This window comes from Epinephelus moara, chromosome 19 (assembly GCF_006386435.1).
Source record: "Epinephelus moara isolate mb chromosome 19, YSFRI_EMoa_1.0, whole genome shotgun sequence".
NCBI lineage: Eukaryota > Metazoa > Chordata > Actinopteri > Perciformes > Serranidae > Epinephelus > Epinephelus moara.
Genome location: NC_065524.1, coordinates 335,507 through 362,116, shown reverse-complemented (window position 1 = coordinate 362,116; position 26,610 = coordinate 335,507). Strand labels below are relative to the sequence as shown.

General features: G+C 40.3%; 1 protein-coding gene across 1 annotated transcript in view; it reads right to left on the bottom strand.

Annotated features, from left to right (window-relative positions):
* LOC126406518 (collagen alpha-1(XIII) chain-like) overlaps nucleotides 1–26,610 on the bottom strand; it is a 349,158-nt gene that overhangs the window by 160,358 nt on the left and 162,190 nt on the right. Inside the window, exon 4 of the mRNA XM_050070828.1 lies at nucleotides 2,541–2,567. Within this exon, the coding sequence (XP_049926785.1) occupies nucleotides 2,541–2,567 (27 nt within the window). The remainder of the gene's footprint in view (nucleotides 1–2,540; nucleotides 2,568–26,610) is intronic.

Sequence of the window (26,610 nt, the reverse complement as noted above, 5' to 3'; positions counted from 1 at the left end):
ACCAAGTCCTTCAGTAACAGAGGTTTCCCGTGCCGACTTTAACCTCTCCCGAATTGATCATCTTGTCGATAGCGCCGTAGGCTCGCTGCGAACAACACTCGACTCTGTAGCTCCTCTTAAAAAGAAGTTAACATCTATTGCACGTCTGTCCGTCCTGGAAGAGGGATCCCTCCTCAGTTGCTCTTCCTGAGGTTTCTACCGTTTTTTTTCCCCCGTTAAAGGGTTTTTTTTGGGGAGTTTTTCCTTATCCGCTGTGAGGGTCCAAAGGACAGAGGGATGTCGTATGCTGTAAAGCCCTGTGAGGCAAATTGTGATTTGTTATATTGGGCTTTATAAATGAAATTGATTGATTGATTGATTGATTGATTCAATCAATCAATCAATCAATCAGTTGACTAATATATGATTACTTACCCCCAAGGAAGCAGGTTCTCCACCACTGGCGGCCATGATGTTTTCTGATCAGGCTGACGAAATGATGAAAGATAACCTGAACCAACCCTGTATTTTGCTCAGTATGTTTCAGAAAGACGGCGATTCCACTGTTGAAACAGGCAACATTTCCTCCACGAAGTATGCTGCTACAAGCTTATTTATCTCTGCTTTTGTCAATACCTTTTGTTGAAAATCAAGCCTTGGCTGCTTGGTTGGCGTCGGCTTATCTTCTACCTAGTGTTGGGCAGTAGCGTCACTAAAGTAGCGGACGTTTGTAGTTTAACTACATTTCTCAGTAGCTTGGTGGTAGCGTCGCTGTTTTCTGAATCAAGTAACTTCTCAGTAGTTAAGCTCTTTTATTGATCACTTAGCGCGGTAGCGTCCACACAAGCTACATTTCCAAAATCATTTCTGAAGCTCAAACGAGGTGGGGATTTCTGTTATGGACTGAAATAAAACTGTCACCGCTACCACACAGAGTCACTTCCACATGAACCTGACAGGGGACAGCACTCCATTCCGAAACACCGCCGTTCCGAAACCCCGTCGTTCCGAACGAGTTACTTGTCGTTCCGAACGAGTTACTTTCATTTTGCTGTAGCTTAGCTTGCTACATTTCTGAGGGTGATAGCTTTGATATAGTGAAGCTTCATTTAATTTAAGAGTAACTAGTAGCTTAGCTCACTACACTTTCCAAGTAGCTTGCCCAACACTGCTTCTACCCATGCTAACTTGTTAAGTGAAAACCTTCCAGCACACCCCCTACAGGATGTTAAAGAGTGTGTATATCCTGGTGCATGTTGCCTGTTTAAGGAGCGACCATGGGGTCATCTCGTTGAGATCAGGATGTGTGGACGGTTAAATCATTCCACAACCAGAAACCCTGGATTTCCAGAACCATTTGGAAATATGGACAATTATAAAAGCAGCAACCAACGATGTAAGAAGATGTAAAAAAGAATAGATTACAGTTGACAAGTTAAAGTAGCATTGTACTTTGTATAATTCCATGTGACAAATAAAAGACTGATTGATTGGATTGACTGATTGATTGATTATTTTTAACTTTTTTTTTAACCTTTATTTAACCAGGCAAGTCATTAACAACAAATTCTTCTCTAAAAAGGTGATCAAAAACTCCATAGGGCACCTTTGAGTGTTACTTGTGAGCAGCTTTGCATGTAACTTAATTTTATTTCCATATTTTCATTGATGAACTTCAAATCAACCTTCACCAAACTGCAGCAGACTTCACATACTCTTAGTGGTTAGAGTTCGTGACACTGAGTTGAATAAAAGTAATCATTTTGATTTTCTTTCTTTACTGTTGACATTAACAGATTTACTGCATGTTTATCATCTCTGTTGACACACTTTTGCAAGTCATTAAGTAAAGTGGATATCAGAACCCACAGTAAAATTTGTCTTACATGTAATTTCCACCATTGAGGCCAGCATCAATCTTTTCTGTCCCAGCTGGCAACTTATATTCACAGTAACTTCTATGAGACAGAGAGCTAAGATTTAAGGGTTGTGCAACGCACTAGTAACAACATTTATTTATCTCAATATATTACTCTAGTCATTCTAAGTTTTCTTGGAGAAGCTCCTGGTGTACACTGTTGTGGCATCTTTAAACCTTTCTACACTTTCTTTGGGGAGTCTTAAATTTGAACTTCCAGGCGCTTATATGACAAATTGCTACTATTGTGTTTCATGGGGTAAGAGTTCAGGTAATCCAACCAGGGTGGGAAACCATTTACAGAATGTGACCCTCATGCTGTTTGAAAATACAGACCTGAGTACTTGATATAAATCACATACTACCAGTACACACAGTACAGTACATAGCTCTGCCCTTCTAACCACCACCAAATCACATTTTAACAATATCTCAACTGAGCCCCCTATTTATATTTCAATGTCCTTCTACAACTCATCCTATTCATGCTGATGCAAGCGGACTGGTGTGAGCATATATGAACAAAGTAACAAAGGATACCAAAGCAAAGCCACAAACTTATAGCTGTACATTTTCTTTGACTGGTGCTAAATTGCTACTTTTTTTTCATAATGCTGCTTATGGCACATAGTCCTAAACTTACCTTCTCCCCTGCTTGTCCTTTAAAGCCCTGGGGTCAGTCACAGCAGACACAGTCGCATGCAACAAGTTGTGAATGGAGGAGAGAGACACAAGAGAGAGAGAGGAACTGTGTTAGAGACATGGAGAGGGTCTGGGGCATGCAGCATCCTTAGGACTAGTGACTGGGAGCTGGTGAAAGGAATAAGGTGAGCTACTATATGTGTAAGTTACGTGGAGCTAAAGGCCTCAGTATGCTTCAAACAAAGTGTTTGTCAGGTCATCTAAAAGTGTTTGACACACACTTCCTGATGGTTGAATCAGGGTTCCAACAGTTTTTGTAACTTTTTGAGACAGACAATTCAACATTCATGCCCAATTTATACAGCTGTCTTATTACCCATACAGCAACTGCAAATGCTTTCAAGGAAATAAATACATGATTCAATACAATGGGTCTCATTCATGATATCTTAGTTGATGTATGAGCAGATTTGCACATAAAAATCCTTTGTACTAAAAATCTACACCGGATTCATGAACACTGCAGGAAACTCGAATTTGATCATCAATGCCAATCAATGGTAAATTGACAGTGCGCTCCAGCTAGTCAGCAATTAGCATACATCCTCACCCATGTGACCACCATATAGGAGGTGATAATAATCATATTGATTTACTCAGCCTAACTGAAACCTGGCTGTGTAAAGATGAATATGTCAGTCTAAATGAATCCACTCCTCCCAATCATAATAATACCCACATTACAAATGATCTTCTGATTGCTTCAGACAAAGGACTTGTCTCTGCACTTGTTTTATTAGATCTTAGTGCGGCATTTGACACAATTGACCATCAAATTCTGCTACAAAGACTGAAACACTTAATTGACCAAAACTGTTCTGCACTAAGCTGGTTTAAATCTTATTCATCTGATCGTTTTCAATTCGTTCATATTAATGATGCATCATCTCTACATACTAAAGATTGTTTTTGTGAATTTTGTTACCTCTAGGCTAGATTACTGTAACTCCCTATTATTAGGTAGCTCTAATAAGTCTTTAAAAACTCTCCAGCTAATTCAGAACGCAGCTGCACGTGAAATAACAGCAGAAACAAAACTAAGAAACGAGATCATATTTCTCTTGTTTTAGCTTCTCTGCACTGGCTCCCTGTAAAATCCAGAATTTAATTTATAATCCTACTCTTAATTTACAAAGCTTTAAATGGTCAGGCTCCGACATATCGTAGAGAGCTCATAGTGCCCTATTATCCCACCAGAACACTGCGCTCTGAGAATGCAGGGTTACTCGTGGTCCCTAAAGTCACCAAAAGTAGATCAGGAGCCAGAGCCTTCAGCTATCAGGCTCCTCTCCTGTGGAATCATCTTCCTGTTGCAGTCCGGGAGGCAGACACCGTCTCCACATTTAATACTAGACTTAAGACTTTCCTTTTTGATAAAGGTTATAGTTAGGACTGGCTCAGGCTTGCCTTGTACCAGCCCCTAGTTAGGCTGACTTAGGCTTAGTCTGCTTGGGGACCTCCTATAATACACCGAGCACCTTATCTCCTTCTCTCTCTCTCTCTCTCTCTCTCTCTCTCTCTCTCTCTCTCTCACCTTTGCTAACACTCATGTCCTGTTACTGCATCTCGCTAACTCGGCTGTACTGCATGTCACTAACTTGGTTTCTTCTCCAGAGCCTTTGTGCTCCACTGTCTCGCAGGTTAACTTATATTGCAGCTTTGCCTGGAGAGTGTGACGTGTGTGGTTGTGCTGCTGCCGTGGTCTTGCCTGATGCCTCCTGCTGCTGTTATCATTAGTCATACTTCTACTGTTATTATACACATATGATTATTGTCACATATGTATACTGTCAGATATTAATATATACTTTCACTGCCGTAATTAGAATTATAATATTATTACTTTAATTATTGTTGTAAGCTACTGTCATCACCGTCTGTCCTGCATCTCTCTCTGTTTCTGTCTCTCTTTCTGTCTCCTTGTGTCATATGGATTACTGTTAATTTATCATGTTGATCTGTTCTGTATGACATCTATTGCACGTCTGTCTGTCCTGGAAGAGGGATCCCTCCTCAGTTGCTGTTCCTGAGGTGTCTACCATTTCTTTCCCTGTTAAAGGTTTTTTTGGGGGGAGTTTTTCCTTATCTGCTGCGAGAGTGCTAAGGACAGAGGGATGTTGTATGCTGTAAAGCCCTGTGAGGCAAATTGTGATTTGTGATATTGGGCTTTATAAATAAAATTGATTGATTGATTGATAATTACTAAGGAAAGGTGCATCCAGTGAACATACAGTAAACAAAGAAAGAGAGAGAGGAAAAAAAAAAACTTTTCTAATGCTGAGATTGAAGTTATGTTAGGTGAAGTGGAGTTGAGAAACAAAAGTTTATTTTCTTAATTGTGGTGTGACAGGGACAGGTAAATTAAAGGCCTGAAAGGAGGTAACGAATGCCGTTAACTCCATTTCCTCTGTTGTAAGAACCATCCAAGAGGTTAAATGAAAATGGTTCTTTATAAAACTTTAAAAAAAAAAACATAAGCACATACAAAAAAACCCCACAACAGCTACAGGAGGAGGCTTCTCCCAGTCACAGCTGTAGACAAGTACATTGCTTGTATCATAGAGAGACCTCTCTGTGAAGGGAGACAATTAGATGCCTTCACTGAAGCAGTCAACAGCAAACTGAGGTGATGTATGTGTTATATTAAGTGGTAAATCGCTATACTTTCTGACAGCAATCTCTGATAGCTCATTAACTGAACAATAATGTGGGTCTAACAGTCTTGCCACTCAAACAGAAGACAAATTCGAGTTCTCTCTCCTAATTGAATCAAGTGGAAATGGGATGCCATAAATGTCAGAAACACATGTATTAAGTTAATTTAAATAACTCATTCGCATTTTAAAGAAACCTAATCTGAAGGTTAAACCTGCTAATTGCCAACTCAACTAAATGTGTTATATTTCCAATATTTTGTCATGTGTAACTTACGTGTTTCAAAGGCATCTGTGTATTGTGAACATAACAGAGCACAATATGAATTAAAATTGTAATTTCTAATAATGACAAGCAATATTTATGAGCATTCCTTATTTATACAAAAGCACTACGAGCAGTCACAAACAGGTGTAGATTTTGTTCGTACCTATGTTAAGCCAGAGCTACTAACATTGATGAAGGCCAAAATATACGTAAATTTCCTTCTGTGAACAGTTTACACACAAATTCATTGTGCTCACATTTCATGAATAAGACCCAGTGTTATTACAAAGCAATACATAACAGACAGGGTGTTTGGAGAGCCTTTTGTCATTAGATGTAGTCTGACGACATTTTGTACAAGTTTGTTTAAAGGATACTGTGACCTTAAGGTTTGCACTGTGGCAACCTGAGGAGAGATACAGTGGGTCTCATTCATGAAACGTGAGCAGAAGGAATTTGTGTGTAAACTGTTCGCAGATGGAAATGTATGTGCGTGTTCGCATTCATCAATATTTTAGTAGCTCCGATCTTTTCGTAGCTACTAACAAAATCTACTCCTGGTCCTGACCACTCGTAGTGCTTGTGTAAATGTAGTAAAGCACATAAATATTGCTTGTCACTATTGGAAATTACAATTTTAATTCGTATTGCGCTCTGTTATGTACACAATACACAGATGCCTTTGAAACACGTGATCTAAACATGACAAAAATATTAAAAATATAACACATTTAGTTAAATTAGTTGGCAATTAGCAGGTTTAAGATCCAGATTAGGTTCATGATTGTAAATTATCTATGTACATTGACTCAATAGATTACACGTTCTTTCTACATGTTGAATGATGATAATAAAAATATCCGTAAGGACAGCCGGAGCCGTTCCCACTTCATTCAAAACCCCACAAATGAATCTTCTGTTTGTTTGGTGACCGCTGTATTTTTTGTGTGTGCTTATAGGCCATAAGGTGAACGCAGTTATCGTTTCATCTCGTTCCGACATCTGGGGACTACACGATCTTTACTTCATTTAAAAAGATCGATACATGTTCAGCTAATCAGCGGGAGTTCGTAGCTCATAACCCCGCAAGAGTCCTGTGATCGGGGTCGTAATTCGGCACTTGTTCTGTCTGAGCGTAATGATCTGTTCCGCCTGAGCGTTATTCGCTGGGTCGGTGGTGAAGTGGCGCACATGACTCCGGACGGACGGATAGACAGACAGCCACGTATCTTAAACAGGTAATACATCTGGCTACATCTTTCCCACATCAAATATCCGTGATCACCTACACCCGCGTGCGTAAAAGCGCACACAATTCCGTGATTTGATGGCCCGGTACTCATTGTAGCCCACTCTTAGATGTCGGAGCGGAAATCAGTTTCTGTGAGACTTTTTCTGATTCACCTTACGGCCTATTATGCGTTTCTTTGCCTCCAGTTTCATATCAAACCATTTACGCTTCACCTCTGACATGGTTCTTTGTACCACGGAGACAACATTAACAGCATCTGTTACCTCCCTCCAGGCCTTCGCTTTGTCTGTACCTGTCACACCACTACTAACTGAAGAAAATAAAATGTTTTTTCTTAAGTCCACTTCACCCAAAATTATTTCGATCTCCGCTTCGGAAAAGTTCTTTTTTCTTTCTCTCTCTTTCTTTCTTTGCGCCATGACTGACAGGTCGACTGGATGCACCTTCACCTCCTTATATGGTGGTCATTGGCTATTCATGGGCGGGGATTTATGCTAATTGCTGATTACCGGGAACGCGCTGTCACTTTACGATGGATTGGCATTCATGATCATACACACGTGTTTACAATGAAATCTGAGTTTCCCACGGCGTTCCTGAATCCGGAGTAGGTTTTTAGTAGAGTAGGCTTTTATGTGCAAATCTACACACAGATTTACTCACTTTTCATGAATGAGACCCAGTAAGTGCAGCATTAAGATGGACTTTTTTTTAAGTTACGCTGTACAACAAATTTGAGTAAGGGTTAAACATGTGACCCTACTCCACTTCCTCTGAGATCTCATATTGGGAAAGGGTTTAACAAACTTGCCAACAGCCTTTCATTTCAAATTTGACATATCCACCTTTGATGTAGTACATACAATCCTCTTTGGGCAATTACATGTTTATCGTAGAGGTATTCCAGTTGAATATTGAATTGATTCTAATGTTTGTAATTCATATTATTCACAGTCTAAAAGCTGTTTTAGAGGCCCTTCTGGCTCCTTTGAATATAAACATAGATATCTGCTATGAACAACCACAATCAGTCATTATGGACATTAAAAAATTCAAACCCTTGTCTAGTAATTAAGGACCCTGGATTTCATGCTGTGGAATTTCTTAGCTAGGGGAGAGACCTGTATGAATAAAAATATATATCAGGTCCTCAATAATACCCACATATGGCAGGGCTGAAACTGTTTGAAATATGGCCTTATCCAAAGGGCATGTTCAAAACTAAGCAAACAAATTGAGTGGTGACCCTGTAAATTACAGACTGCACAGAAATGACTGGAGGTAATAAGTGTTTACACTGCACACAACAGCCTGGGTGGGCTGAAAGGGACACCAAGCACAAGCTGTCTTCAATAACACCTAGTACTGTATAATATATAAAGGCTATATCATATATTAGACAGTGCTGTGTTAATGAATATATAAAGACTATATCATATACAACTGCGGCTGTCAGGCCTTAAAGACACATTAGGAGATGAATGATGAGTTACTATGGAATATGTCTCTGTGCATATGAGAATATTGCAGTATCACTGTCTTTTATGAAACACAATCGTTTGCATTCTACATTTTTATCCTTTCATCCAGCAATCCAGCCATTTGCCAGTTCACACTCTCATTATGTATTATCACCCTAAAGAGTGCAGCAATTCAACACGTTTTCTCCCAGCTAACTTCTTTTTTTTTTTTGCTAAATTATATCAAACTGTGTAAAGTTAATCTTCAAAAGTTCAATATTAAAGTGATAGTTCAGGTTTTTGGACATGAAGTTGTGTGAAACGCTGACCATCTGTAGCTCTGATGTGACGGTGTCACTACTCTCAACGAACCTCCTGCTCTGAGAAATCGCCCGTATAGCTTACCGGAGAAAAAGTAGTTCTGAAGATGTACGGGGGACACGTAACCAAAAGGTTTTAAGCTACAAAAAAGTATGCATGTGTTTTGTTAGACTATTTCAATAATTTTAAAACATCCCCGCATTACGTCAGACCTGGTATTCCTCTGTTTACCTACAGCAGCTGACGAGCCTGAGCCGGTGTTCGCGCTGTAGTAGTAGGTATATATAGGGTTAATACATCTTTTTCCTCACTAATAATAGCCTACTAGTTCTCTGTTGGAAACAGCCGATGAAGTTTTCGTTAGCCGTTGCTATCCTGCGCACCTGCACGGCGTGGTGATGAACTGTCTTATTGATTTCTGTTGCCGTGCTGTCTTGCGGGCCTGCACGGAGGAGTGAAACTGGCCAGAAAATAGTCCCAATTGATAGCAAGGTCTGACGTAATGCGGGGATGTTTTAAAATTATTGAAATAGTCTAACAAAACACATGCATACTTTTTTGTAGCTTAAAACCTTTTGGTTACGTGTCCCCTGTACATCTTCAGAACTACTTTTTCTCCGGTAAGCTACGGGCGATTTCTCAGAGCAGGAGGCTCGTTGAGAGTAGTGACACCGTCACATCAGAGCTACAGATGGTCAGCGTTTCACACAACTTCATGTCCAAAAACCTGAACTATCACTTTAAGCTGAGAGGCTTCTTGAGAACTCTGGGCATTGATAGTTGCTGTAGTAAAATGAGGGAATATATGTTAAAACATATCACACTGTAATTCATTAAAAACCCTTACACATATCACAGCATTGTGTTAGAGTATCTGTAGCGGTGGTACCATTTGTATTCCATATTTGTATACTAATACAACAATTAACTATATTACAATTTACACGTTTATGATGTTACATTATCAGCAATTCCATGCTCACTTAAAGCGGACTCATGACAAATGGTCAACAATGACAGCACTGCACTTCTAATATTCATATGATCAATGATTTACTTAAAGGCCCCAAACATCACCACAGGCGCTTCTGGTTATTTCCATTGATTAAGACCTCCACTTAGGTTGAAGATGGGCAAAAAATTGGGGTGCACATTAGATCACAGGATTCCTGGAACTAGGATGGTACAAGTGTCATTTGTCCCACCCTTACAGATTTACCACTGTTTCCGCCAAGCAGTACAGTATGGTAAAGTTCAGTTTGGTATGCTTTTTTTTTCCATTTCCACTGTGAAAAGTTGTGGATGGTACCAATGGAATTGTTCCGTACCATCACATTTTTGGTCACCCCTCTGTTGGGGTACCTAGCACACAGATCTTGTACTAAAAGGTGGAGCTGTGAACACTGCAGTCCATTAATTAGTCAACAGCGGACTGTTACTCTTGGTCAGGGTTGTGGCTGGTTTTGAAGCTCATGTAACTACTGTTTGTACCCTGAAGAGTTTTATTAGTAGACTGTAACTAGAAAATAAAAGGATGATTTGTAGTCAGCTGTAGTCGGAGAAAAAAATAACTTCATTCACTAGGCTGACTGCCGGCGACTTTTAAGGTGGAACGTTAACTTGTAATATTACTCAATGCATGAGTTGACAACGTGAATCCATCAGCACACCTTAAATTTTAATGTAACAACCTCGTCCATTCCATTAGGTTTTATATAACATACACTTCTACTAATGAGTGGATCTTCACCGTATATTTCCAAATAGTCGCCCGGTGGCAAATAGCCGCCAGGCACCTAATAGCCACCGGGGGGTTTGACCCCATTTTACGTATTAAACGCCGGTCCGATTAAACGCCCGGGCGATTATTTCCTCATTCATTGCCTCATGGCTGTCCCTCCTTGAGGGACCGTTTGTGCTTTTACGCACGGGTCGGTGGTGAAGTAGTGCACATGACTTGTTCTACGGACGGACGGACGGATGGACCGACAGACAGCCACGTATCTAAAGCAGGTAATACATCTGGCTACATCTTTCCCACATCAAATATCCGTGATCGCCTTGACCCGCGTGCGTAAAAGCGCACACAATTCCATGTTCTCTCACCGCGGATGCTGTGATTTGATGGCCCGGTACTCACTGTAGCCCACTCTTATAAGACCCAATAATAATAATAATAATAATAATAATAAGTTACTGTGGACCTATATGCCATGCCTTTTAATAGAAGGGGGGCGGCAGTAGCTCAGTCCATAGGGACTTGGGTTGGGAACCGGAGGGTCGCCTGTTCGAGTCCCCGTCCGGACCAAATATGGAGCGTGGACTGGTGGCTGGAGAGGTGCCAGTTCCCCTCCTGGGCCTTGAGCAAGGCACCGAACCCCCCCAACCGCTCGGGGCACCTGACCAAAGGGCTGCAAGGCACCGAACCCCCCCAACCGCTCGGGGCACCTGACCAAAGGGCTGCCCCCTCACTCTGAGATCTCTCCACTTTGTGCATGTATAGGTCCTGTTTGTGCATGTGTGTGTCTTTCGGACCTGTGTGTAATTGACAAGCAAGAGTGAAAACGTTGAATTTCCCCTCAGGGAAATAAAGTAAATAAACTTAAACTTAAACTTATTTCGGTGTGGCGGCCTGTAACTGTTGGCTAAATGGCCCGTTCGGTTGGTATTCGGATAACTGGGGCTTTACTGGTATAATGCAATAGCACCACCCAGCGGTGAAACCCGTGTACACAAAAAAAATTACCCACTCTAAACGTTTAGAGATTTTTGTACACAAACTCACCCCTACCTTATACAGTATTTTTGCACTAAAAAACATACTGGACAGGAACTGTAACCAAATAACGGCCTGGTGCAGGTCGGTGAAAAAAAAAAAAAAAAACCTTGAGCAAATAGCCCCTGGTTCTTTTAAACACCTGGGGTCAAAATCGATTTTGTGAAATAAACGCCCGGGCTACTATTTGGAAAAATACAGTATATATATATTAATTTTGACCAGGACCCCAATCCTCACTCGGAAAAAAAAAAAAGCGTCATGGAGTGTTGTTCCTGTGAGCTCCAGCAACACTAAACCCCTGAACTTGCTTTAGAAGAACTAAATGCACAAACCTGCTATTTTGAAATATCTGATCGAGAGACTCACTGCAGCCTGTTTTATTTTGTTCAGAAAATGACGGCGTGCAACCTCGCTTTGTGGGTGATAAACAAGGTTCAGACTTCCTTCTGTGTCACCAGTAATGAGGAAATAGAGTGAGTGCTGTGTACTTTTTGTTCCAAATTTTTGGTAAGTGCTTGGTAAGTGTTTGTTAGAAACAGAGCTTTTGTACACCCCCACCTGCACCTAAAGGAGCTCCGATCAGCCAAAAGAAGTGAAACTGCTGATGTGGGGAGATCAGGTGTAAAATAACTGATATGTTGATTTGTCATCGGCCATGTCATAATAAATGTAAATCAACAAGCCCAAGTCACTCACCATTCTCCCAGGAATTCCCATACTTCCTCTGTCACCCTATTGACCAATGCAAATTCAGAAGGAACAAGGGTCAATAAGAAGGTTAGACTGAAGACTCAAGTAAACTCTTAAAAGGATACCTTGACATTTACACTCAGAGGTCATTTTGTCATTTTCAAGGCACAACATGAGTCTAACCTCTATCTATTCAACTAAATGGAATCCAAATTAAATCAAATTCCATCTACACATGATCAGGTCAGCTGCTGCTACACATCATTAACATGAGTTGAATTAGTCATTGAACCTAATAGGTGCTACCACTGGGAAAGTGTTGGGTTTGTAACAGTCCTAATGCCATGGTATCCTTTTACATTCTAGACTCATTTGTGTTGAGAGTGCTTAGTGAGGTAAACATGCCATGCCCAATGTTGAGACTGGAGACAAGCATTTCAAAAAAAAAAAAAACTTGATGCAGTTATACCCAACCTGAGAATCCTAATAAATCAGAGATATTTGGAATACTGGTGCAAAGTGAGCATCAAATGTTCCTTATGTTATTTGAAGCAAGTGGTTGGTGGCCAATACAAAAATTTTACTCTTCAACACTTGACTGTCCTGCTTCTCCTTTCACACCACAGATAACCAGAAACATGATGATGAGGGTATCTTATTGGTGGACTCATTGTCTAAGTGGCAGGGACAAAAAATAAATAAATAAATAAATAAAAAAGGCACCAGCCGCATGCAGAGGGGAAGTGGTGCGCAGAAAATAGCAAGCAGGACAGCTTATACAGCTCTGCCTTGCATTTTCTCCACTGTAAGGTAGAGCTGGGGAAAAGAAAAATCAATTATCACAAAATTTTTGAACAAAATACTTACAATACAAAATATTGATATTGCGACAATACTGTAGCATTGACTATTGGTGTTTTGACAAAATACTTACACAATGAGATTTTTGAGACATATATATATATATATATTTTAATTTTCAAGATTTCTTTGAAGATCAATATTATCATAAATATAATAGCTCAGTGAAAGGAATCTGCGAAAAGTCCATTGTCTGTCTCTGCTCAGACGGACATCCCATCACTCAGTGTCATATCCAGTGTAAATGGCTCCTAGAAACATGGCCCCGAGAACCTTACTAAACAGTAATGTGTCTTTCCTGACAAAATGTCCTGCTAACAAGTTTCTAGGGGAGGTCCAACTGCTGACTGTGCAACAGTAGATGCCATATAGAAGTGGTATACACCATATGAAATCTGGGAACTGAAAGATTGAGAGGTGCAGCTCAGCACTGTGTGCCAAGGTTTTCCAGTCATAGATCTATAATAAACATTGTATTTTGTTAGTGGCCCATTATTACTGTGAAAATTCCAAAGGTCCCAGTAGATCATTTGGTACAAGCTGATAGCTACATGATAGCAGAATTCAAAATGCTGTCATAAATTCAGTTCTTAAAATACAATTCTGACATCAGACACACTTCATCTACCCAAACAACAAAATGTTGTCTTTTTTTTTTACCTGAACATTGGGGCTTCATTTAGCAAGAATTTGCAGGGTTTATTTATTTATTTTTCCCTTGGAAGGAGGAGAAGGAGGTGGAGGAGGAGGAGGAGGAGGAGGAGGAGAAGGAGAAGGAGGAGATGCCCAGCTCCCAAGAACGACAGGGGCATACACTCACTGAGTTTCTCAGAGGAAAGTATGTTTTCGTTGTTTTTTCCACTGGATTTTGGCAAAAGCTTGATTTATCAGCTGACTCAGTTGGTGATGAAGATGTTCCCTGGTGTTTTGTTACACTGATTGGCTGAAGGAGTTTGTCTTACAAGGTGAGCACTCCCGCCCGCTGAAAGTGTGTGTCCCCAGACTGATGTGAAACAGAAAGTTTAGCTCACCTCATCAGGCAAATTTGATCAGCGATTTTTTTTTCTAATAGATAAGGAAGAATTTCGCAATAACCCATGAACAGCCAAAGTGCAATGACTGTCCTGTGAGTGCTTTGTGTTGATGTTTTAATAAAATGTAAACTGTCAATCTTCTTCTTATGCAAAAAAAAAACGTGGATTTATGCCAAACTAAAGGTGGAGTTGCCCAGGAGACAGGAGATTTCACATACTAAGCATCAGTGTTAATAAAGATATAGGGCTCTAGTTTCGCAGACCGGGCGAGGCGGGGGCGCGGCGCACCTGCGCTTCGCCAACTGGGTGTGGCCAGGCGGATTTTGCAAGTTTGGCACACCGTGCGCGCTGGCGAAGCTACTCCTCTTTCCCACCTCTGTCCCTCCTACCTGCGCAAGTCGGAAAGAGGGAGGAGAGAAGGCGTGGAGTGGGTTTTACACACATCACACCAATCAAATGAGCCCCTCTCCTCACCTTTAAATGCGCCGCGCGAAGGCATAATGAGAGTTTACTCAATTCGCCATGGCAGAAGAGAGCAGCAGCGTCAGACGGCTAAACTTCTCCCAGGAGGAAACTGATGTTTTGGTCCGGGAGGTCCAAGCTCGCAGTGTCCGAATATACGGAACTGCGAGCAGACCTCCACGGGCTGATGATGCAAAGGTAGCCTGGGAGGAGGTCACCACAATTGTAAATCAATGTTGCGTTTCTCTCGTGCGCGCGCGCTCTCTCTTTCTCTCTCGCAGTCTCACTCTGTTTCTTTTCTTTTGACTTTTCTAAGATGACAGATGCTGAATATATACTCCCTATCTGATGCTGTGGCTGTTTGTGGTTGGCTGAGAGGGATGTGAACTCATTAGTTTGCAGCTGTGTTAATCAAATCAGGTTGGGTTTCCATTACGCGTGCCAAACGGTGCCAATCCCCTTTGATCTGACATCAGATGTGACGGGACAGTCAATATAGAGATACATTTATGTGCTGATTGCAGATAGTTGCATTGAATAGTGTTTTTTTGGCTATTTGTTGCATCGTTAATGTGCCTGATATTCTGGAAACCTGCCTGTGAGGTTTTGGTGACGTGTGCGCACTGTCCGCTGGTCAGCCAAACTTCGGCTTACACCTGCTGCGCTCCGCCTGCGCTGACAGTAGACCTGGTTTCAGCTGGCGAGCTTTTAGCGCACCTTCAGCGAAGCCTTTTGGCACGAAACTGTCACTGCACCAAGCTGGATTTGTCGGCACCTCCCCCTGCTGCGCCGCCACACCCATCTCAGCGCACCTCGGTCTGCCAAACTACCAAACTGAGCGCGCCTCGGGTTGCGCTGCTCGAAACTAGCTCTGCGCGGGGTTCGCCACCCTGTGCCACCCTGCGCTGCGCCGGGAAACTAGAGCCCTAGCTCTGCGCGGGGTTCGCCACCCTGCGCCACCCTGCGCTGCGCCGGGAAACTAGAGCCCAAAGTGTCTGTTAAACAAACTTTTACCACCTGTCATCTCGTTTGTGTAGACTGAGCCTGGACAGAGTAGGTTCAACTGTCTGCAGTCCTGATGCATCGGATGTGCTTCTGTCTCTGTCATTAGTATGTGGTGTATTTTTTTAAAGCCTTTAAATACTATCAGGCTCCAGCTGGGCTCTTTGAAGCCCTGTCCAAGGTCCTGATTTAAACCAAGGCCATGGGGAGAATCTGGCACCACCAAAAATGGTTTTAATCCAGAGCTGGGGGCTTTACAAAGTGCCTCACATGATTATTTGCTGTGACCACAAAATACAACCTTCACTAAAGTAGGTTTTATAGCTATGAGATGAATTGAGTGTTTTGTAAAACCTCATTCAGTTCATGTGTTGCACCACATTCCACAGACAGAAACCGGATCGCTTCTGCTCTGTTCCTCTTGTTGTATGTCCTGAACGTGTTTCTACTCTTTCTTTATTTTATACACACACACACACACACGCACGCACACAAACACACACACACACACACGAACACACACACACACACACACACAGCTGACCATAGTCACACCAGCCTCTCCTCCTCACCACCAGGATAAGTACTACTTGTGAAAAAGACTCTCCAGACCAAACACATTTGCTGTGATATAGAACTTATCAAACTTGACAACATTAACATTCTACACATTCTACAATTTTTTGCAGTCTACAGTATGTGAATGACATCATCTGGCAGGACGTGAGCAATCCAACTCCAGTGAAACAGTCTGTAGTGTTGAGTAAATTGTGAATTATTTTAATTGGTATGAGTTACAGGAATACTGCACACTATGAGCTTGGTGCACTTGCAATTTGAGAAAACCAAATTTATCGTCATCCAATTTACATGACCCTTCACAAAAAAACAATAATAGAGCCTATTTTATCTGACTCCATGAATGAGTTTAAAATGAATGCCAGCTGAAGATGCATGAACAGCCAAAACAAAGTGTAGTTAACACATGCTTCAAAACCTAGACTGGCAAAGATTTATTTTCTCCTGACCCCTAATCAAGTTATTAAAAGCAAATACAAATAAGATATAACCCAAATGATGAAGACATTTGCAAGATTTGTATTATCAGTCTTTTTTGATTTGTAGCTAAAACATTATTTATTCTCAATTTAAGTCTGTATATTCATGGAGGAGTGTGAATATTGTCTCACAGTAATCAACAGTGGACCTGTGTCATTTTGTTTAAACAAAGAGGGGACCTCAGTTAAAATATACAATCTATTTTTGTTGTTTTAAATTTAAAGTTAAAAAAATAAAAAATTCTACATATGAAGCCCTCTTTGTTCAGTTGCCCAGTGTAGAATTTGTAAGTGTGTTGTATTTGTGAGTCATATTAAAATAGATTAGTTTTTCTCTTCAAGATACATTTTTACAATGCAAGTTTTTTCTACATAATGTGTACTGTCCAGAGAAATTATTGTATACACAATCTGGATTATACTACAGGGTCCCCTCTTGTACTGTTAAGGTCAACATTTACATACAGTTATGCATGAGGAAGAACAGAAGAGCAAATTAGCACAGCAAATTATATTTATCAAAAAAATAACAGATCATATTTTATCTGAGTTAATGACTGAGCTTAAAATGAATGCCCTGAAGGTGTCTGAACAGCAAAAAACAAAGTATAATTTAACACATGTTTCAAACCCTATCTTAGATTGGCAGATGTTTTTTTTTTTATCTCTATCACAGTTAAATGTGTAAATGTTGAAGTTAAATTATCCCTTTTTGAAAGAAACAAAAGAAAGTCTTTACAGTAAACGAGCATTCATTTGGTGAAAGAATGGGTAGAGACAGTTAAAATTGTAACGTATGGAGGTCCCCTCTTGATATAGACATCGCTCAAGAATACAAGTCCCCTCCTGGCAATTTCTTTAAAAAAATTTAAAAAGCACATTTGCAGTAATAATATGTGTGTGTGTGTGTGTGTGTGTGTGTGTGTGTGTGTGTGTGTGTGTGTGTGTGTGTGTGTGTGTGTGTGTGTAAGGGGAGGAGGGAACAATGTGTGATCAATCAACGTATTAGTGGGGTCTACCTCCTTTGGTTAGAAAGACCTCTAATGTCAAATTCTGAAATAACCACATTCTATGGAAAACACTGCTTCCTGATTTTCAGTTCTTTAGGCTCTCTTTCCAAAAACCACATTTGTCAACCCCATTCAGTCAAAGTGTTTTTACTGAACTCCAGCAAAAACACATAGGAGAGAACATGGAACCAGTCACAGCTTGACACAGTTTTATGGACCTGTTTCACAAGTGAGCTAGTCAGAACCAAATCGGGGGGTTGCCGGTTGTACCTGACTACTGGGGACAAAGGTCAGGTACTAGATGGCCAGCTGGTGATATGATAAGAGCCATGTGGGTTTGACATGTTGAGACTACTAGCTCAGCAGAAAGAGGAGGAGAGTGTTAGACTGAAGAGGGGTAGATATGATAAAACAGAAGCAGATTTGGTCACGAAAAGTGCATAAGAATTCCATTCAAGCTGTAGCAGAAAAAAAATGAATAAAACCAACCAAGAGGCCATGGCACAATCCAGCCAACAGCTCATGGTGGTATGAATAGGTAGTGTTAAGGTTTGGAAGCTGGAAGCACTCAGTTCCACTGCTGTACTGAAATCTGGAAGGTTTCTAAACTGAGAAGTGATCATAGAAATAAAGAATCAGACTGTTTTACTACTTTAAATTCCATGTTGAATGTATATGGACACATTGGAGTTCTATTACGAGCCTTTTATAGATGGTAAAGTGCACATCTACTTCAGTGCAACCCTGTTTCCTTACAAATCATTTATATAAAAATAATTTGTAAGCGCATTCTGCATGGATTGTAATCCTGTCTAGATTTCATTTTTTTCTTATCTTCAGAGAGGAAACATTTATTGAACACATCTAGAAAATATCAGTCATTTCAGCACCTATTAACAGCACTGAGGCAAAAATGGGTTACATGGGCTCCAATTAACCCCCATTCTTCCTACTGTGTGTTGTTCTATGCTGTCACATTGCCTGCCACTAGTTTTGCTATGTGGTAATTTAATTTATTAAATTTAACACACATTTTGACATGAGCATTTGCCCAGTTGGTTATCCAGTCTAATATGATATGCTCTTACCATTACCAGCCACGGTAATGGGGATGTGGGGGTCAACAATGGGTCTCCCCACACCCAGGATGATGTGTCTCTGCTCAGCAGTCCTGTCTTGGCCTGACTCAGACCCTGGATAAATTGATGATGTTTTTGCCATCTTTGTCCTCCTGTCTCTAAATCTCATTTTTATACGTGTAGAATGGTGTGTATGTACAGGTGTGTTTTGTCACGCTACGCTCCCCTACACGACCCTCCAGCAGATAAAAACTACATGAAATAGTGTGCTAAACGAGAACAATGTGTTTTTTTTTGTGTTGTGTTCAGGCGTTGTCAGGTAAATAACAAATTCCAGCACTTGAATAGGCCAGCACAACACAGCAGCATGTCAAGTTGGCCGAACCTGAGCAAAATACCGTGAAATACCATGAAACCGATGATTTTTTCTTAAAACCGTGATATGAAAATTTTGTCATACCGCCCAGCCCTAATGGACATACACAAATATATGTGCCCGTATGTATACAGTATGTTGTATGTATTTATAAAATGTAATTGTTGCTGTAACTGTTTTGTTTGTTACTTGTTTTTGGCTTTTGGGGGGGCTTTTTCATCATCATTTGCATTTTTTTGTGACATTTATAAAGTTAGTTTTTGATGGAGTAACTAAGCTACAGCAACACAGAGAGCAAAGCTTAACACAGTGATGCATTTAGATCAAACATCTGGTAATAATGTCAAAAATCCATTCATTATTTTGAGCTACAAATATATTAATGTGATTGTCAAACACATTTGCATTGCACAATGACAAAATGCTTGCCAACTTGAAGAAGAAAAACTAGCCATTTGAAACGTTGCATAATTTTGCAAAACAATTAAGCTACCACAGGTCACTCCTCCCCTGTACTGTTTAAAAATGTCACAGGGTAATCTGACTGAGAGGGAGTGGATTGGAACCACAAGCAGAAAACAGCCATCTGCTAACATTAGGCCCCGATCACACATAAAGTGTTTAACAAGTTGCAAAACGTGAGGTGCACTGCACTGTTTTTTTTATTTATTTATTTTTTGTTTTGTTTTAGCTCTGGGTATCCAGCAACCACTACCACCAGTTTATCATTAAAAACAATAACAAAAAGCTTAATTATTCATTAAAAACAATTACAAAACACTTCATTCTCATTAAAACAATTACAAAAAGCTTCATTCTCATTAAAAATAATTACAAACAGCTTCATTCTCATTAAAAACAAGTACAAAAAGCTTCATTCTCATTAAAAATAATTACAAAAAACTTCATTCTCATTAAAAACATGTACAAAAAGCTTCATTCTCATTAAAAAAACAAGTACAAAAAGTTACAACAAGCAGCTCCTCCGGCTGCTAAAACGCTTTCTGTGTGATTGGGGCCTTTGCCGCCAGAGGCTACTTGTCATACTGTGTGAAGGCTGCAGCAGAGAAAACCCTGAGTGTATTGACTTTCAGGAAGGATGTGTTGCATTGCTTATGAAGTGAACTTTTCATTTGTTCAGTAACATAAGGTTGTATCATTTCTTTCTTCGAAAGTTACAGTGATGAGTATGTTAACTTTTATAGCATAAAAGTTAACATACTCATACAAGATAGCTCGGCAATCTGACTAAGTAATTTTACACAGCAATATGTAGCTAAAGCAGGTAACTACAAGCTACTATAAACTTGGTCATCCCAGATAAAATATGAATTGAACCTTTTACTTGTAATATGCAATTTGTGTTATGTCCTCTTTCAAAAGCTACATTGCCTCACTTTAATCAATGCAGCAATTCCTTCTCTAAAACAAATTTAGCAAGGGAAATTAGTAGGACATGGATGTATTTTGTTGGACACAGAGTTGTTAAAAAAAGAAAATGTGTTCACTGATTTATAAAACGTCTTGGAGACATCATCTGAAAACTACAGCTTGATTAAATTTCACTGTGATGATTTAAACTCATTTGAAAATCTAAATCAAGACAACTACTCAGTAGAGAGCAGACAAGAGATCAGTAGTGCAGTGATAACTATACACATGCCAATACCACACAAAGACACAAGTTAAATAGACAGTTACCGGAAAGCCTGCTCGTCCAGGAGGACCCTGAAAAAGGGGTGAGAGAAAATTGGTACAAAAGGAACAGGATACATTTTACAGATAAAGTCAACATAACAAAACATGTCTGCACTGAACCAGGCCAAAATAAAATTAATTGGAGAGACACTGGGTGGTTACTGTCTTATATGAATATATTTTATTTTGGCCTTTCAGCTCAGTGGCAGCACATAAACAGAACAGTAAATGAAAAGTAACATGCTCCTCTCAATTCTGGTCAACAGGCATTTAGTCAATCATATTTTCACACAAGATTTTTCTAACCATAAAAGAACAGAGCTTCTTCATTTCACCACAGAGATTCATGCAAAGATTGATTTTGGGAGAACACATGCTGAAAGGCTTTATGTTTCTGCATAACAACCACTGGTCAAAACTCCTTGCTGACCTCACCCTACTTGAGTAGCTTGCTAATGAGGATATGACAAGCATTGTGGAGTCCATCAAAAACAAATCACAGAGAGCAAAAAATAAAATGGCTTTCAGCCAGGTTCTAAGAACAAGAAGGAGCACATTGTCAGAGGTCAAGTGTTTTGTTTTCACTGAGCAATAGCAAAACAAATGCTTCTTGTGCAAGCAGCTCTCAGGTAAAGGATGCGATGCTAAGTGGATGGAAGTCAAGACAGGAACTCTCTTGACATTGTACAAAAAGCCACCGAGGCACCAATGCTTGCTGATAGCTGAATGCTGGCAGGTCTCCACATGGAAGAGTCATTATTATCATTACTAATTTAATTATTATCATTACTAATTTAATTATCTATTTTACTCTATTGACTAGGATTGTTATTCATGAGATCTGTTATCAGTTTCATTGTAATTGTGCTTTGGCAACACATGTCAAATGTGATACCAATAAAGCCTGCTGAATTGAGAGGAAGGGAGGGAGGGGGAAACCACTCCACTCCACTGTGACAAGCTCTCATTTTGGAGAAACAGCAAAGAAAATCCCAAACTTCCTGACATTAACCCCACTAGAGAAACTGGCAGTTCTGATGGATAAAGGGACAACAGCTCCTTTGGCAGTTACATCTGTATCTACCTGCCACAACCTGGGGCACTGACAACTAAGATCAGTGTATTCATTTGTATAAAAACTGCAGTGTGATATGTTGTATTTTATTGTATATATGTTGTATAATATCAAAAAGGACAGCAGAAGTATAATTTAGAACCTGTACATGACACCTGTATATTAAATATGTATCCTACTATTAAATGGAGAAACCTCTGCCCCTCCTTCTGTCATCATCCGTTTTCCTCCTCACTGCTTTGACCTATTTCAATGAACTTGCACACAGGCTTTCATCTTGGTCATGTGCAGACAGCCATGATGCCGTTTTTGCATTTTTCCCACATTTCTACTGTTTATATTCGCGTTTCCACTACCCATTCATACTGTGAGCAACATTAGCACCGCGAGCTGCGCATGCACGGAGACCACTTGGGACATGCAATTTCTTGCTGAAGACTAAGGTAATTATTTTACTGAACGAACACGCCTCTGTGTCTGTGTGCACGCGTCTGTGTGCGCGCGTCTGTGTCTGTGTGCGCGAGCCAGCCATTACGTATTTTCACTTTACTGACATTAGCCTACAAACATTACAATCTAAACATTGAGCTGTGCACTTTGCACTGTTTCTTTCATTCTTTCTCCGTGTTGCGTGTGTATGTGTGTACCTGTGTGCCCGCACACGGCCCCGCGCACGGCCCCGCACACGTGCGTGCCTCTGTGCCGTCAGCCAAAACTATGCTCCACGTATTTTGCCATAAAGCATGTTTCTAAATACAGTGTGCATTGGTTTGACACGGCCCGCGCACACACGTGCCTCCATGCCGTCAGCCAAAACTATGCTTCACGTATTTTGGCATAAAGCATGTTTCTAAATGCAGTGTGCATTGTTTGTCTTACATTAATATTTATTATACAGTGCATTTACAGTGCTCTGATTTTGCATCTCCTCTAATATACTGTTTTTGATTTCTTATTCCTCTATACATAACACATCCCCGGGTATGGACTAGTATGTAATGAATGAATGTATGTAACATGTGTAAAAATATCACTACTTGTAATTTTTAGCTTTAAATTCTTTTGTGAACTGCTTTGGCTTTTTGTTCATGCCAATGAAGCCTTTTGAATTGAACTGAGCCGAGAGACAGAGAGAGAGCGAGAGAGAGAGAGAGAGAGAGCGAGAGAGAGAGAGAGAGAGAGAGACAGAGACAGAGTGTGTGTGTGTGTGGGGGGGGGGGATCTTTTCTCTCCCATCAGTAATCCTGGATGGAAGGAATGTCAAGCAATCATCTGATTTCTTTCTTACTGACTTTGATGATTAAATATAAATGTCTATTGATAACTGAAAAATAAAGGACTTTCAGTGGCACATGCACCTTTGATGGATGCCTGGGAGAAGGAGCACTCAGTCGAAACTTAAAACCGTTCTCTCGCAGTAAGTTGTGGTTGACAGTAATGCTTAACTTTGTAACTGGATAAACCACTGAACCAAAATGGCTTCAAAAAAGTCAGTATTTTACTCCTAACTTGTCACATAACGATCAAAACTTTCACCAACTACAGAGACCAAGCACCACTAATGTGGAGGCACCTCACTCCGGGGAGGTTGCTTCTGAGCTGACCAGCATTAGATTAATCCTTGAGAAGAGCTTGAGAATCAGTATATTACATGGCTGCAGCCAGAATTATGAAATACATTACATAAATACAAATATGAAATTAGTATTGCTTTGTACTACGCAGAGATATTACGAAAAAGGCGACAAGGCTGGAAAGCTTTTGGCTTACAGTATGAAACAGAAAAAAAAAAAATCAAAAATATTATCCCTGCCATAAATACTAAAGATGGTAAAATCATTGCAAAATAAAAAGGAAATGAATTACGTATTTAAAAACTTCTATTCCTCTCATGGTGAAATGGACATCCAAACAATGGAAAGCTTTTTCTCATCTATTAGACCAGGGGTGGGGAACCTCCGGCCTCCGGGTCGTATACGTCCCGTGGGACCATTTCAACCGGTCTGCAACACAATAAAATTTTTACATTTTATATCACTTATAGTATGAATACACAAAAAATCAGGAAAAAAAAACCATTTCGACAGCCATTAGTTTTCTGAGATAAAACAGACGGCTATGTATGTCCAAGTCAACGTCAGGGTCAGTGAATACAGCATGTGATTTACGTGTCATTGCGCGATGACAGTCGGCGGCAGTGAGTGATTAATACGGATAGACAAGTGATGCATCATGGTGACTGTCAAAAAAAGGAAGGTGGATGCCGAATGCCGCGTATTCCAGGAAAAATGGACAGATGATTTTTTCTTTGTTGAAGTTAAAGTTAAAGTTAAAATAGATAATTAGCCAGTGTGCCTACTTTGTGGCGAGGCATTGGCAGTGATGAAAAAGGCAAATCTCGAGCGCCATTACAGCTCGAAACATGCTAAACTCGATGAGTTGAGAGGACAAATACGTCTGGATAAAATCAATGCTCTTCGTCAGAGTTTGGGTGCCCAACAAGCAGCTTTCCCAAGACCGCAGACTGACTGAGTTTGTGAAGGAGTGCCTCGTAGCCGCTGCAGAGCTGCTCATGCCCGACAAAGTGAAATTATTTCAAAGCGTCAGTTTGTCGTGAAGAACCGTTGCAGACAGGATTACTGATATGGTACAAGATATTGAAAAAACACTGAAGGACACTGCAAGTGACTTTGTGTATTTTTCTCTGGCCTGTGATGAGGCAACAGACATCACAAACACAGCGCAGCTTGCCATTTTTGTGTGTGGGATAATGGCCGAGTTTGATACAAAGGAGGAGTTGCTGTCTTTGCAAGCCATGCATGACACTACTAAAGGTGAGGATTTGTTCAATCAAGTTGTTGATACTCTAAGCTGGTTTTCCAGCTTAGAGTAGCATCATCATCACTGCCAGCTGACATCAGACACCTCGCCACAGAGAAACAGTTCCAGCCATCGCATTAGGTGAGTCTGACATGTGTAGAAATGCAGCAATCATGAGGCTCAGTAACACAGTGGTTATAGAATTTTTTTTCTTATTTTTTTTTTTTGCATCTGTATGTGTTCATAATAGTATGGCCCTCTGAGGACTTTATAAAAATTGATGTGGCCCTTGATATGAAAAAGGTTCCCCACCCCTGTATTAGACCTAACATCCCATCACTAACAAAGCAACAAAAGGACTCACTAGAGCAGGCCTATTCATCCGGCCCACAGGCCAGATCCAGCCCAGAGACAACCTGCCAAAACCCAGTATTAATGGCCCCGGGGCAAAATTAATAAAGACCGTAGTATTAAAAAGCTCCAATGTTGTTGGTTCTTTTATCATTGCTTTTAAAAGTTTTGGTTTCATGTATCATCATGCTGCAGCCTTTCTCCTGCTCCTGCATGTCGGGGCTGACCTCCACCACACAGCACCATACAAACATGAAACGGAGTGAACTCAGAGAACAGCAGAGAGGCCGCAGTGCCGATGAATTGAGTATAACTCCAAGATTACTCTAACTGACCACAGCTATGCTTGTTACTTTAAGAAAGTGCAATAAAACCCTCGCCAGCAAAAAGCCAATAGGCTACTTTTTGGACAGGTGTTCAGCACGTAGAGGGCGATATTTCACTTTGCTCTGTTGGCAGTCTCTCATTCACCTCTGCTGAGGTTTAGTACATAGCGGTAGCAGGGCTAATAGCAAATCGTTAAAAAGAAACTAAAATGAAAGCTGTTTGTATGTAGTCTAAAAGGTCAACTCAAAATGTAGCTGAGGTAGCCGATCTGCATACAGTAAGTCTACTTGGAGAGCAGGATGAATGATTGATACTGATGTCTGTGTTCTTCATGCTTACATAATGTTACTGTCTTTACTCAGTATTGTGATATCAGGAGTAATATTTATTCTATTGACCTGTTAGATTTGTTTCCATGTGTTCCAACATGACTGTTGCTGCCATAGACTGTATAAAACTATGTCCTATGTATTTTCCTTAACACTTGACAGGGAGGTAAGGTGTGTGTGTGTGGGAGAGAGAAGGGAGAGAGAAGGGAGAGGGAGAGAGGGAGATGCCGGTTGAGAGAGAGTGTGTTATTCGTTACGGTTAATGCCACCTATTATGTATGAGGGGCCGTACAAGACATAATTCATTCTCACCCTCTCACACACATACATTCTCCTTACACATACATATATTTTCTCTCTCACACACATGCATTCTCCTTACACATACATACAGTATATTTTCACTCTTCTTTCACATACATATATTTTCACTCTTCTTTCACATACATATATTTTCACTCTCACACACATACATTCTCCTTTCAAATACATATATTTTCATTCTTCTTTTACATACATATACTTTCACTCTCACATATATATACACTTTTCAACACATACACATAGGCTGCGGTCGGAAAGTCTTTTTTGCTTAGGAAGGTTCCTAGCTGAGTGAAATGACCCGGAAGTAGTTTAGTGGCCGCCATGATAAGAGATGTTCGAATTCTCTAAACACTAAGGAAAGGAGGTTCAATGCTTCAATTCAGATCTCCTTTAGCATAGGATACATTGGACCTTCCTACGCGATAGGAAAGGAGATAATTCCATCCCACAAGTCATTGCGGTGGCAGTATTTACGCACCATTCACAAACTCAAATGATTAGGAAAGAAAAAGATCAACATGACCGAGAAAGGAAGGAGATCAGCATCTAAGTTACCGCTGTTTATGAAGCATTATACATCTCATGCCATAACTTGTTCATATATATTTTTTCAACTTTCAACATTATGTCAAACTTAGATGCGAACTATGAACGTTTCGCTACTATTGGTGTAGGCTACCCTCCGTCCACAGCTTTGTTTAACTTGTTTTATAACAGGATAAACAAATATACAAATATACAATGCATCATTTTAATTTTCCGATTTTCGTGTGAATGAGAA